This window comes from Callospermophilus lateralis, chromosome 2 (genome assembly GCF_048772815.1).
Source record: "Callospermophilus lateralis isolate mCalLat2 chromosome 2, mCalLat2.hap1, whole genome shotgun sequence".
NCBI classification, from domain to species: Eukaryota; Metazoa; Chordata; class Mammalia; order Rodentia; family Sciuridae; genus Callospermophilus; species Callospermophilus lateralis.
In genome coordinates, this window is record NC_135306.1 from 94,823,438 (window position 1) to 94,838,776 (window position 15,339).

Genomic DNA, 15,339 nt, shown 5'->3' on the forward strand with positions numbered 1-15,339 from the left:
GACCGGAGGATCTTGGTCTGCACCGGCTGCGTGTCCCAGCTTGGAACTTTTTATCGCCTTCGGGTTCCAGATGCGAGACTTGGGGCTGGTTTATAAATATATCTATACATATGTGTGATCTAATAAAACATTTTCTCCTCTCCTTGAAGCAGGAGCTTTTTATGACATCTCCTTTATGTCAGAGACACTTGCCTTCTTTGGGTTATAAACTTTTGATGCCAGACCTCTGCAGAACGTGCCCAACTGAATCTTAAAGTAGCATCTTGAAGAGAGAGGCAGAAAAAGCGCAATCTGTGACCTTCATCCTTGCACCTTCCTTCTTTCTCTCCCTTCCCAGCTGTCTACCCCCTCCCCAGGGGAGCGTCGAGAAAGCTCTTTTTGGATGCAGGAGGGGGCATCTGGTTCTGCTAGGCTGGAAAGCTGAGGCAGGAATTGAGGAAGAATTATTAGACTCCGGAGAGCCTGGACTCTTTGCTTCTCCTTCTTCCCCCTTTCTGCTCCGGGTGTGCTCTCTTTTCCTTTCTCCCCACACCACTTCCTGAAACCGACTGGTGTGCGTGGCGGGGGACCAGGACTGTGCTGCTGTCGAGTTCTGGGAAGTTGTGGCTGTCGAGGATGGGGGTCTGTGGGTACCTGTTCCTGCCATGGAAGTGCCTCGTGGTCGTGTCTCTCAGGCTGCTGTTCCTTGTACCCACAGGAGTGCCCGTGCGCAGCGGAGATGCCACCTTCCCCAAAGCTATGGACAACGTGACGGTCCGGCAAGGGGAGAGCGCCACCCTCAGGTAGGGAGCTATCCTTCAAAGGGGGACTGAGCCCCTCAGACGTGGTTTCATGGGGAGGGGCTGAGGGAGAGAATGGAAGGCTCCTGTGGGCGATTGGAGCATGTGAGAGGGACTTTTGCAGGCCCAAAAGGTGGCAACTTACGTCCTGTGGTTGATGATACCATTCTTTGGACAGGTTTGTCACTTGGTCTGGCTTTTCTGGTCTGTTACCTGGCCGGAAGTCTGCATTTGGAACTCCATGTATACATGGAGCCATGACATGGCTAGATTCACTTTTGTGTGTGTACCAAGATAAAAACATGTGGGCATTGAAATTGAAATACTGAGTGGTCAGCCAGCCCCTTGGATCCTCTCTCCCAGACCAGGAGATATGTGATGAAGTGGTGTCATCCTCAGGATGGCTAGACTTGTCCCTTTCAGCGGGATTCTAAACAATTGAAGGCTCTGGAATTACCAGGGCCAGGCCATGGCCTGTGAAGAGTTTGCTGAAGATGCAGCCACTCATGCCAACCTTGTGTGATAAATTATGAGGGCCATTTTATTTTTTCCAGCTGGGGCAAAGGAGAGGAAACATGTAGCTTTTATGCAACGACATCACTTCTGTGTGAGAAGCACAATACAGAAGCTTTTTGTTTTACCTTAATGAGTTACAGAGAATCACTTACACACTCCAGGCAGAGGGGTGGAGATTCTTGGAATATGAACCTTTGGGGACTAGGCCCGCTGCAGCAGAGACTTTAATAAAAATGCAGTCACCACTTTCCACCAGCTCAGCAGATATCATCTTTTATCCCTTTAATGAGGCAGTCTGGTCCTAGGAGACAGATTCAGGGACGTCCCAGCTTAACTACGCCTCCCGATGTACACAGGGTGAATGCATTTGCCCTGCCTGTGACTTTGATGGTTATGGTGAAATAAAACATTCTGACCCAGATTCTGTAGCCAAAATGCCTAGCTTCTGCAAGAGGAAAATGAGGGTGGGCTTTCCTTCCCTCTCTTCCTTTGGCTTTCCTTGTGGAACCCTCCATATGGAGATAAGCATCTCCTTGGGGAAAGAATGAATGCCTTTGGGAAACCAGCAATTCTTTTCTTGAACCCAAATGTTAAGTTTGCAACTTTGTATGATTCTTAGCTAAATCTTCTTTTGAGCTGGAGTACCGGTTCTAGATCCCCTGTATTCTGGTGCTTGGAGACCCAAGAAGGACAGATAAGGAAGGAGGACAGAGATGTCTTTCACATACAGCAGGAAAGACAAGTCCTTCTGGTATGCCTGTCCTAGGCAAGAGTGTACTTATTTGAAGAGTTGCTTCAAATAAGACCCCTGAGTCTGATCCCTGGGAAATGACTCGTGGGATGTACATTTGCAGTGGACTGGTTGGTTCAAAGATCTGAGTAGCACATGGAGGAAATTTGGGCAAATATCAGTAGTCTGAATGGGACGTTAGTATGTATCTTTTTATCTTTTATCTTCTAATCTTCCACTGGAGGCATAGAGGTCCAGAGTTGAATAGGGACTCAGTGTTGAACTTTGCTAAATCATCTGGCCTCTTCTTGCCCCTTGGAATTAAAGCAGAAACTTAAAAACTTGAGCTTTCTGCTTTCTCTGACGCAGTGAAACAATTCTACCAGCAGAGGGCCAGCTTAGATCTACCATTTTTTATTAGCTAGTGGCCTGTTTTCATGATCTTCAATTCTAATGTTTAGCAGCTGGGCTTGGTAATGGGAATGAGAATAAAAAAGGAAAAGCTGAATACTTGATTTTTGTGCTTTGTGGGGAAAAAAACTTACATACTCAAATACAACTGTTATCTGTTACCTGATTTTGTGTTGTTGCTTTAAAAAAAAAAAGTAAGCACGTATCCTATGTTGATTTCTTGTCTTTTCTGTGCATTCTACCCCAGAAAGAGAGAAATCTAGCATATTGTTTCATATTTTAATCTTTTTCTATCCTCTAAATTTTAGCTTATGCAATCTTATCTCTTATGGCTTTCTTTCTTTACTTTTATCAGTGTCTTTATGTGGCATGCTTTTGCCTTATATTCATTTTCTTCCTTCTTTCTTTCCCTCATCACTTAATTCTTATTATTCCCTGATTTTTACAGATTTTGATTTCACTGGAGACAATGTATCTTCAAAGAACATAAACATCTCCTGCAAATTTCTGTTTGTTTCAGTTTTTGTTTAATACATTTTTGCTTTAGAGGCAAACAGGCACATTCTAATCTTAACAAAAAACTTACTTGTCAGTACTTGGAGGGAGAGCCCATGTTTCCAGTCATTGGAAATCCACAGTTTCCCTCAACCCCTGATAAATGTACTAATTTTTATTTGATGGTTCCTTTTGCTTTTAAAACCATGCTTATTTATGTATTTATTTTTGTCATGCTGGGGATTAAACTCAGGGCCTCACAAATGTTAGGAAAATGCTATGACACTCTGCTACATCCCCAGCTCTTTAATTCTTTAGTCACTCTATGGTCTCCTTAAAAGTGTTCATTGGGAATTCATTGCTTGGGAATTTAGTGTTCCAAATGCATTAAATATTCAGAATGTGCTAAAAAAATTAAATGATGTCTATGCCTATCAGCCACAGAAAGTCTTTTTAAATGTAACTGTCTTTGATGAAATTATCTCCAGTCTGTTTCTAAATGTTGAATGGAGTCAGATAAGAAGCAAAGTCCTAGTAGGAAAAGGAAAGGAATCAAGAAACCTGGGTCCATCTTCAAACTCTCCAATGAAAAATTGTACAGCTTAGAGGCGGAATGATTTCTTTCCTTTGGGATATCAGTTTTGTTGTGACAGGTCTTTGATTACACTGAGAGACATTAGGAAGTGATGTGCTAAAGACGACATTGAAGTTTTGAAACTCATTTTATGTAAGTGAGGCAATATTATCTTCTTCATAACTACTTCATAAGGCTACTTGAAAAGTAAAAATAATTATTTGAATATTGAGTTATTTAGCCTTTTTGGAAGAGAGATGATATGGAAAATGAAGGTGCTATTCACTATGGTTGAATTATAGCTTCTATGAATCTGATTTGAATTCATTATTACAAATGGGCCCTCTTGGCCAGAATCATTTCATTACAATTATCTTCTGTTGGGTTAAAAATGTTCTGTGCCTTTCTTTTAGATTAGATATAACAAGTATCTAGGAGTCCTTTGTCTGAATCAGTGCCCACATCAGGAAAGGAGCCTAGCATCCTAAACCTATCAGCTGGCATCTGTCACACAGATGCCCACCAATTGATCCTTCTTCATGGAGCTCTGATGCCTCTAAATTTACTTTGGTTTTTCTGTTAGTCCACAGTATCTGAGTCCATAGACATTTTGAAGGATACCCTAAAACAGTGGTTGTATTCATTACTTATGGATGTTTTACTCAATGGGAAAAGTTTCCACCAACATGGTGATTTATTTTTTTGTTTTTATTTTATTTTTCAATGTAGGATAAAAAATTTGGATAATCCTAGCTTGTTGATATGGGATTATGCTTACAGGCTCACTTCTACTCTGTCCCAACATTTTCATTTGGAGTTCTGAACTAATCCATTCAGAACAAGTAGGTGAGGTTTAAATGCTGCCAAGGAATAATCTGAGTAGTGGGATTTTTCCAAAGCAACTTGGGCAATAGAATTCCTGAGTACAATGTTCTGTTGTCCACCTGGATGGTTTTCTGTATTTTTCACTTGTCATCAGCAGTTAGTCATCTGGCTTAAATTTGGAAATTCAGAGCAGCCAGTAGATTATTCAAAACATGTGCATGACTTTTGAGTTTCAATGTTTAAGGTGCCTAAGCTAAATAAGGACTATACAAGTGTAAAGGCACTGTTCTTGAGCTAAGAAAATGGAGACATAAAAAGACTTACAAGCAGGCCCAGGTCCAAAAGAGCCCTCTCACTTGACTATGATAAACTGGTTTGCTCCTTGAAGTTACCTGGAATGCTTTCTAAAAATTCCACTTGAGGTTGGAGATATAACTTAGTGTGGCAGAGAGGATGCTTAGAGTATGTGAGGCAGTGAATTCATTCCACACCAAAACAAACAAACAAAAGACAAAGAATCTAATGCCAAACTCACAAACCAAAGAAATCAACATCTCTGGAGTTATGGGTATTTAATGTATCTCTTCCAGTATTTCCAGTTTGGAGCAGAGTTGATGAATTCTGTTCTAAAGCCTTTATGCCCTATAACATCTGAGCAAGGTTGGTGCCCAGGGTCTCTCCCTCCTCCCTACTGTCCACTGAAGTGTCCCTTCCATGCATTCAGCCACCTTAGAGCTATATTAGTGCTCTAGAAAGTGCTGGGCTCAGGGCCTGGGTGCGTCAGTTTGATTCTCATTCTATCTCTCACTAACTACATAGCCTTGAGCACTTCAGTATAATTGTATATAGAAGGGAACGATATCCACCAGACCTGTAATATCAGGTGAGACAAAGTATATGCTGTTGTTCTGTTAGTTTTAGAGCAGTAGTATATTCCTCAGTGGTATTCATGGGAGATTTGTTCCAGGGCTCCCTGGATACAAAAGTTCTCAGATGATCACATCTCATTTAACCTACACACATCCTTCCAATATTTTAAATCATCTCTAGATTATTTATAATACCTAATACAATGTAAGTGCTATGTGAATAGTTGTTATACTATATTGTTTAGGCAATAATGACAAGCAAAACATCTGTACCTGTTCAATATGGATGAAATTAAAAATTTTAAATATATTTTTGATCTGCTGTTTTGCACATCTGCAGATGTAATCCATGGATACAGAGGGCTGACTGTGTGTGTTAGTTGTTACTAGTACTAAATGGAACTCCTCAGTAATAATTGATATTCTCATTTTTTCCTAGTTTCATCTATTCTACCGTCTCCTTCTCCACCTACACACACACCTTTAAATTGTATTAGTTTCTTCCCAGTTCCACTCAGCTTCCTGCTTTTGGTTAAGAATTACTGTCATCTGGGTTCTAGCCACAGTTGCTACACCCCTCTTTTAACAGAGACACATTGTGGACCTGTGATTTCTTCATGTGTGGTTACTCTTACATTGCAAGTTCCTGCATTTTATGTCTTGTGTATTGAGTGCAGATATTGTACTGAGTACTAGGGATTGAAAATATTAAGTATTGGTGGGACTCTTTGAGCCATTTTAATGAGACCCATCCTCTTCTAATATAGTATTACCTTACAGCAATGAACTGCTTATATTTAAACAGTTTTATTCTCTTTAAAATATGATGCTGGGGCATTCAGGCATAACACTCAGGGACCTGAGGGCTGAAGGATTTTTGGATTCTACTCAAATTACTTGTCAGAGGGGACAGTTGAATCCACCAGTGGTTGCAATCTGATCTTAAACTACACAGAAGTCTTCAATATCCCTAAGGGCAAGACAACAAGCAGGGTGGCAGAGTTAAGAGGAATCTTCTTAGCAGAAGTAAAATAACACATTTGGAAGAGGAGGCTGTCATGTTTCTGCAAAGATTTTCCTTATCGTAGAGAAAAAGAGATGCATTGAGCAAGGAAATTTGTAATCCTGCCTGAGGACTTAGTGTGTCCCACATTGGCACATGGCTGCAGAATCGCCCAGGCCAGGATGAGCAGGGCTGGTTTGAGTCTGTGACACTCTAACATCTCTGATTGGTAGGGATGTGTCTGCCTCCCCATACACATACCTAACATGTCCACAGTCCAAAGAAGGTAATGGAAGAAGCTGTTTTAAAACATTAACAATGTAGGCCCTAGACTGCTTGAACCATAGTGGAAAAACTCAGCAATTCTTATCTAAGCCCTTTAGTAGTTATTTGGCCTCTTTTAGTAAATCTGGCCCTTGGGTTCAGTGTACTTCTGTCTTTCCACTTCCCTTCCTTCTAACTTCTGTAAAGGACTCTGCCCATGACCGCCTTACTGTGTTTATCATGGCAAGCTATGGGGGATCCTGGTGTTAGAGATCTGATGGGATCCAAAAATGAGATGAATCAGAAAGGAAAAGCAAAGTAGCTTCTATTTGACCTTCCCAGGGGAGAACTTTAAAAATTGCTTTTTATTAACAGGGAGCTGTCTTCATAGTCATGAGATAAGAAGGAGGAATTACATCTTAAGACATCTGTAGACGTTTGCATTACCTATTAAGTTAGGAACTAAGTATTAGCCTTTCTTGATTTTCTTTTTTTAAATACAGACAAGACAACCCCAGATGATTCCAAATATGTTTGATTTTTGTTTGCCCTGCAGGAAGATTATTTTGCTGATGTTACATTTAAGGAAATCAGAGCTACAGTTAGTGTGGAGTAGATGTTGGGGAAAAGGGCGGGTTCTTTTCATTTTGGTCCATTCTCCTTCCTTTCCCGTCTCCCAATAGCAACACCTATTTAGTATAGCTTATACCCTGGTGTATTTTTTTTATAAGTGAAAATGTAAGCTCCAATGTCTAGTCTGCTCAGCACTTGCCCTGTCTAGATCTGCACTTTGTTTTCCTGGTAGAGAAGGTGAAGAAAGGAAAGGTTTGACACTTTCATCACTCTCCCTATAGGATAAGACCACAGGCCCTTTAATAAAACTATCAAGGCCCTGGGAGAGGAAGTGGGGTACTTTTAAAACAAAAACCCTAAAAATTATCCATGATTTAATGTATGTCATATGCCTTTATAAATGACCTATCAATTAATGTAACTTTCAAAATATTACAATCCCAATTAATGGCCTAGGAAATTGAGGTTTAGGGAAATTAAGCCACTTGCCTTTGTTCACATAGTTATTATGTGATGGAATTCAGATTTGCTCCTAGAAGACTTTTCTGCTTCTCCTCAATTACATAGTCTACCCTGCCCTCCCTGATATAGAGACCAGAGAAGGTTTCCATGCACTCTGAGCAGAAACAAATAAAAGGTTTCTTTCTTTTGCCTGGACACATGTTGGATTGAAGTCCAGGAAATCTGCATTTAAACTGAGTGTTTTAATTGTCTTCTGTAGAATATTTAGGGTCTCCTTTCCCTCATCTGCACTTACGTAAATGTTGACCCACTTTCTGGAGCTAGAAATGATGTGTGCTGGGAACACTGCACAAAATGATGGTCACCAAAGGGTTCGGCACACCATAGAGGGGGTCTTTGGTGTTCTTGGTTGTGAACCTACCCTAAATGTCCTACTATCCACTTATTTACCTCCTACTGTATACACAGTACTTCAAAGGGCCTGTGAACTAAAACAAAATAATCTAATCAGGTAATTTGTTGGGAAGAATCCACCATTGACAGTTGTGAAGAAATGAATGATCCCAAAGTATAGAATAAAAAGAAGTAGTTTCTTTAAACTCTAAAACATTTCAATCTGTAATCCTTCTTCATTTTTATATTCACATTTTAATTTAATCCATTAAGGTTGTGAAAATACCCACTGGCCTTCTCCTCACCTTGCTGCTGATTCATACTCTAGAGAAAATCTCGCGACCTATTTTAACCTCCTTTTCCCTGGAAACGGTACATTTTCCTTAATCAAAGAGATGCTGAAGGACTTGACCTGGCTTCCCATAAAAGTGCTGATCAATAAAGTTTTTAAAAATTGGTTTTGAATATTAAACATTTTCGTCAAGTCTAAAGATTTATGATAGCTCGGTTAACAAAGTTTCATTGTATATTGGGAACAAAGAATGTTATAAGTGGTTGTTAAGTTTTCTGGCTAGTCCACTGAAGATGATTTAACTCACAATTTCCCAAAATGCTACATACTAGCAATGAAGAATAATATGAAATAATGTTGTTGTAGAAGTAATTACACAAAAGAGAAAAAATGGATATGATAATTTTCTATTTATTGTGAGTACTGACGCTGAAGAAAAGTAGGTGTAATTAGAGGAAGATAATATGGAGACATTTTCTCAACGATATTTCTGAATACTTTCAGAAGATTTTGGAGTTTGTAGTATTGTTTCTATTTGAGCCAAATTTAATTTTCAGATGCATAGCGCTCACTCTATTGGATCCATGCCCACATCTGTCACAATATATTTGTCTGATGGTTGGAGGTGTTTTGATAAACATTAACTAGGAAGGGAAGAAAGACACAAGGAATGAAAGATAAAAAATGCAAAGACACAAGAGAAGAGAAAGGGGGAGAGAGATTTTCTGAAGGTATCAAAGCAGAATTGAAGAAAGATAAAGGAAAGAACTAAGGAGCAGGGAAATGTGTACACATGTAGGGGACAAAAAGCTTCCACTGACATTATTGAATAGTCAAAGGTAGAAAATAGATGGAGGAAAGAGAGTGGAATGATAAGAATCACTATTAGCCACTGCCAAGATTCTGGTGTCCAGGACACAGGGTCATACACATGTTGATGTCCAGTATCTGCAGAGCCAGCAGAGGCAAGAGCAATTTAAAGAGGAAGTTTCTGCTCATTGCTAGCTCTATCAGAAACTCGCTTCCCACCTGGCCCATAGCTGTAAATCTTCTTGCCACTGAGTACTAGTCCATGTCTTGATAATGTATGCTGAAGCTATACCAGACTCTGGGAGATCAGGCACCCTGGCTTGTCCTTCCAGGACCTCCCCTCAGAGTGACTAGAATTGCCTTTGACCCCACTTGTCCCAGCTAAGTGGTTAAGCGACTTTTGAATGCTTACTGTTTGTCTGCTAACCCAAATTATTTATTTTGCAGACTTCTTCAACAGTGGTCAAGACCAATTCACGCTTACTCCTGTCTGCTCTGCTCCTTTACAATTAATTACATAGTTCATTCTCAGATATATGGCTTGCTATATCAGTTATTTGTCTACCTTGACCACCCAGTGATGCCATCCTGACATAAGGCTTCTTGGTTAATGTTTGGCTGGTTGGAACTTCCCAGGGGGACATAAGGAGAGCCACTATCTGTATATACAGGGAATTGAATCAGTTCAGTGTTTGATCAGAGTGGCCATGCTCACATTGAGATATTGGCTGTAAGTCACCTTGTATAAGAGCAAGGAATTATAGTACTCAAATTTATGCTCTCCTGTGCTTTTTATACTGTCTCTAGAGATATTCCTATTCTCATTGTCATTTCCTTTGCTTCTCCCATGCCGTAAATGCATTATATCTCCGGGTCCCCAGTGTTCAGTACAAGACCTAATGCATAGTAGGCACGCCAAGCTTTTTAAAAGGAAGTATTAACTTCTCCTTTACTTCTTTCTTTTCTAGTTTCTCCCCTTTTCACATAGACACAGTGGTGCACTCACATACACAAACGCACTGACTTCTGAACTATCTATTCTAATGGAGATATTTTCACCATTTTGAAGTAATTGGGAAGTCACTGAAATCACAACCAGAGATTCTGGCATTTGAATTCTGGTTGAGATAATGATCTCTCCCTAAATGGTTGGTATATAACTTGTCCTGTCTCTTGCTTGTTAGAATCGCATTTTGTGTGTGTGTGTGTGAATTTCACAATATTCTTAAAGCCACCGGCAGGAAATGCTGAACAGACGCCAGGGAGGCTTGCTCCTTCCTTTTCACTGTTTGCATAATCGAGGATGGCACATTCTGGAAGAGTGTCTGCAAACTTAGAGGATAGAAAGGCCACAGTGAGTAATCTCTTAACATTCCAGTGGGCATCTTGGGATGAAGGGATTTATGGACCCATTTTCTTGGCTATCTGAAGTGCCACAGCTTCTGTAACAAGCGCCCACTGTGATGCCTCTGAACGTGCCTCAGAAGCATGCTTCATGTTGCACCTGTGCCGTGCAAACAATTTATAGAATGCTCTTGATTATAAGCTCTAGTTTACAATTGGCAAGTCAATGGGTGCTTAGCGAAATGTAAGATAAAGTATAACCTCTATCAAGAGGTGAAGAACAGCAACTTTACAGTCCAAAAGACTCATTTCGAATCCCAAATCTACTACTTAAGTAATAGCTGCATGTGGTTGGATTCCATTTCTCTAAGCCTCAATTTCCTGATTAAAAAGACCAGGGACTATATACCCACTTCACTGAGTCGTTGGGTGAGAGCAAACGACATTGAATTTGCAAAGAGCTAAAGTCTGATATTGTAGCAAGCTTGCAGTAAACAATAGCTACTTAAAAAATACAAATACAAAAAAAAAAAAAGCCGAAAACAGAAAAATAGGTTATAGTCATTCTTCAGTATTCACGGAGGATTGGTTCTAGGAACCCTTGTGGATACCAAAATCTGTAAATTCTTAGGTCTCATCTATAAAATGCTGTAGTATTTGAATGTAAACTACACATACTCTTCCATGTACTTTAAATCATCTTTAGATCACTTATAATATCTATAAAATGTAAATACTATGTGAATTGTATGCTATATTGTTTAAGGAATAATGACAATAAAAATTTGTTTATATGTTTAGTATATGGGATTTAAAAATATTTTCAAGCTCTTATTGTTTGAATATGAGGATTTGGATAATTGTTCTGAATGTATAATTTAAACAACCAACACTTGTTTAGTGCCCACTGTATGCCAAGCACTACTCTAGAAAGTGCAGGCATTTTAAAGTTGAATTAATTTCAAGCTCTCTTCTCTAATCATTCACATATAGTGAATATGTTGGCAGAACACAGAGCCCATAAATCAGGAAATGGGGAGGAAAAACTAGGGAGAAAAATAGAGGGAGACAGCAAATTTGTTTTAAATACAATACACCCAAATTAAGTGTTCATGTCAATAAATTTGAACACATATATTCACTCATGTAACTACCACCCCACAAGGTAGAGAGCATTTTTATCACCCCAAAGTTCTCTTTGTGCCTCTCTTTTTATTGTAAAATATACTTAACATAAATTTTATCATTTTAGCCAATTTGAAATGTACATTTCAGTAGCATTAAGTACATTCTTATTGCTGTGTAGCCATCATCACCATCCATCTACAGAACTTATTTCACCTTTGCAAACTGAAATTCTATATCCATTAAGTAATAACCAACCATTCTTCCCTCCCTGTAGCTCCTGGAAACCACTATTCCATTTTCAGTGTCTATGATTTTGACTATACCTCAGACATGTGGTGCCATATGAAATGTGTCCTTTTGTGACTGACTTGTTTAACTTAGCGTAATGTTGCCAAGGTCCAATCCTGTTGAAGCATGTGTCAAACTTCCTTCCTTAATTAAGACCAAATCATTGTCTGTACTTCATTTGTCCATCCTTTGATGAACACTTGTGCTGCATTCACTCTTCTAAATAGTGCTGCCTTGATCATAAATGTAAAATATTTTTGAGCCCTTGCTTTCAATGTTTTTTTGTATTATGCCTCAAAGTGGAATTTTTGGATCATATGATAATTTTCTGCTTATTTATTTGGGGAGCTACATATTGTTTTCTGTGGTAACTGCATTGCTTTTCATTCCCAATTAGCTGTGCCTAAGGGTTTCCATTTCTGTACACCCTGGCTGACACTTTTTGTTTTCTATTTTTATTTATTAATTTTTATAATAGCAGGTGTAATGAGTTGAATTGGTATCTCATTGCAATTTCAACTTGCATTTCCCTGTTGGTGAATGATGTTGATATACTTATTGACTTGTATAAAGTATTCTCTTTAGGAGAGATGCCTACTCAAGTTGATTGTCCTCCCGCCACTTGTTTTTATAAAGATAAGTTCTTCGTTGTTGAATTGAGGGTTTTGGGATTCTGGATAGTTAATTTTTTGTCAGACGTATATGACTTGAAAATATTTCCTCTGATTCTATGGGATGCTTTTTTCTGTGTAGATAGTATGTTAAATGTGTAATAGTTTTCATTTTTTGCTTTAGTTCATGCATCCCCTGCCCCTTTGGGGGCCTATGTTTCTGATGTCATATCCAGGAAATCACTGTCCTCAAATTGGATATCATGAAGCTTTGCCCCGCCCCCCCCCTTTTTTTTAAGTTTTAGATTTTATGATTAAGTCCAATGTATTTAAGTTATTTTTTATATGAAGTAGGAGTGGAACTTCTTCATTTTGCATGTCGATATCTAATTTTCGGAGCACAGTTTTTTGAAAAGACTGTCTTCTCTTCATTGAATGATCTTTCAACAAATGGTACATTTGTTGAAAATCATTATAACAAAGGATTATTTATATGCATTAGTCTATTAATCTGTCTTTATGCCAGGTCAAGGCTCTTTTGATTTCTATAGCTTTGTTTTAAGTTTTTAAATCAGGAAGTGTGAGACCTCCAATTTTGTTCTTCTTTTTCAAGATTGTTTTGTGATCTCTTGCCATTTCACATGAATTTTAGGATAGATTTTTTTCTATTTATGAAAAAATAGACATCATTGGACTTTTGATGGGAATTACATTGAATCTATAGATCACTTTGTGAATGCTGACATCTTTACTATATTTAGTTTCTCAAGCCACAAACATGGGATATCTTTCTATTTATTTTTGTCTTCTTCAACTTTCCAGCAGCATTTTTTTTTTGTTTTTTTTAAGCATGAAATTTTTTCACCCTCTTAAATAAGTTTACTCCTATTTTATTCATTTTGATACTATCAAAAATGGAATTGTCTTATTTTATTTTTGGATTGTTCATTTTTAGTGTATACATAGGCAACTTATTTTTGTGTACTGATTTTGTATCCTATAACTTTGCCAGTTAATTATTAGAACTAGTAAGTTGTACATTTTTTGGTGGAGTCCAGAGTTTTCTAAACATAAAATTATGTCATCAGTAAACAGATAATTTCCCATTTTCCTTTCCAGTTCCAGTGCCTTTATCATCTTTGTGTAGCCTAATTGCTCCTGCTGAAACTTCTAAAACTATATTGATTAGAAGTGCTACAGGCATCTTGTCTTTTTTCTGATGTTGGAGAAAAAAGCTCTTGTTTTTTTCACCATTGAGTTATTAACTGTGAGACTTTCATATTTAAGAGGTAGTTTCCTTCTATTTCTACTTTGTTGAAAATGTGTGTGTGTGTGTGTGTGTGTGTGTGTGTTGTATTTTTCCAATGCCTTTTCTTTTCTTTTCTGCATAAATTGAGATGATCATTTTTTTATTTTATTTTTTTCTTCAACCTGTTAATGAAGCACATGAATTGATTTTCATAGGTTTACTATTCTTGCATTGCAGGAATAAATTTCACTTGGTCATAGTGTATAATCCTTTTAAAAAGCTGTTAAAAGCAGTTTGCTGAAATTCTGTGGATAATTTCTGCATCGATATTCATAAGAGGTGATAATTTTTACTCTTCTTTTCTCAAGGTGTCTTTGCTTCATTATTAACAGGAAAACCTTGGCTCACAGATTTAGTTTGGAAGTATTCACCATTCTTCATATTTTTTGAAGAATCTGAAGTGGACTATTACTCTTCTGAAATAATTTGTAGAATTCATCAATGAATTCATCTGGTCTTGGGATTTTCTTTTCTTTTTGGTTAGGAGGTTTCCCCCTTTATTTGTTATATATATATATATATATATATATATATATATATATATATATATATATATGACAGAGTATATTTTGACATAGTGTACATATATGGATTTTAACTTATTCTAATTAGGATTCCATCCTTGTGATTGAACATGATATAGAAATATACTGGTCGTGTATTCATATATGAACATAGGAAAGTTATGTCTGATTTATTCTACTTTCTTTCTTATTCCATCCCTATCTCTTTCCTTCATTCCTCTTTGTCTAATACTTTGATTCGTGATTAGATCTCCTTTCAATCATAGATTTATTCAGATTTTCTATTTCTTTATGATTAATTCTTGGTAGGCTGAATTCTTTAGGACTATTTCAATTTCACCTACATTATCCAATTTTTTGCATGCGTTGTTCATAATACTTATTATCTTTCTTGTTTGAATAGAATTTGTTCTAACATTTCCATGCCTTCCCTTTAATTTTTGATTTCAGTTATTTGGATCATTCAATCTAGCCAACAACTTACCAGTTTTGTTAATGTGTTCAAAGAACAAACTTGTGGTTTTGTTAATTTTCTTTACTTTTTATATTTTTATATTTCTCTATGATGTTTATCTTTACTCATATATAAATATATAGCAATATCTATATACAGTTTCTGTTAAAGGTATGTTTATATTATTCTTTTTCTAATTCCTTAAGGCTTAAAGTTAGGTTCATGATTTGAGAATCTTTTTTTCTTTTTATAGGTGTTTAGGCTATAAATTTCCATTTTATTATTGCCTTTACTGCATTTCATAACTGTTGGTAATTTTCATTTTTCCCCAGAATCTTAAATTTTTTACCTTGCCCCCCCATCCATTGGTTAAAAATGTACTGTTTAATTCGCACAATATTTATGTATTTTTCACTTTTCCTTCTGCTATGGATTTATTTTTTTTCCATTTTGATCAGGAAAAAAATACTTTGTATGGTTTCACTCTAAGGTTATCAAAACTTGTATTGTAGCTTAGTGTGTAATCTATTCTGAAGAATGTTCAATTTGTTTTTGAGAAAATGTATACTCTGCCTCTGGAAGGTGAAGTGTTCTGTTAGGTCCTGTTTACCTCTATAGTGATGTTCACAACCTTTATTTCCTCTTTGGTCTTTGTGTTGTTCCATCCATTACTGAAAGTGGATCA

At 37.4% G+C, this 15,339-nt stretch overlaps 1 protein-coding gene across 4 annotated transcripts in view; it reads left to right on the top strand.

Annotated features, from left to right (window-relative positions):
• The first annotated feature begins 615 nt into the window (after positions 1 to 615).
• Positions 616 to 15,339, top strand: part of Opcml (opioid binding protein/cell adhesion molecule like) — a 513,817-nt gene continuing 499,093 nt past the window's right edge. For all 4 annotated transcript variants that reach the window (XM_076843550.2, XM_076843552.2, XM_076843551.2 and 1 more), the window contains exon 1: positions 616 to 782. In XM_076843550.2, coding sequence (XP_076699665.1) covers positions 616 to 782 — 167 coding nt within the window. The remainder of the gene's footprint in view (positions 783 to 15,339) is intronic.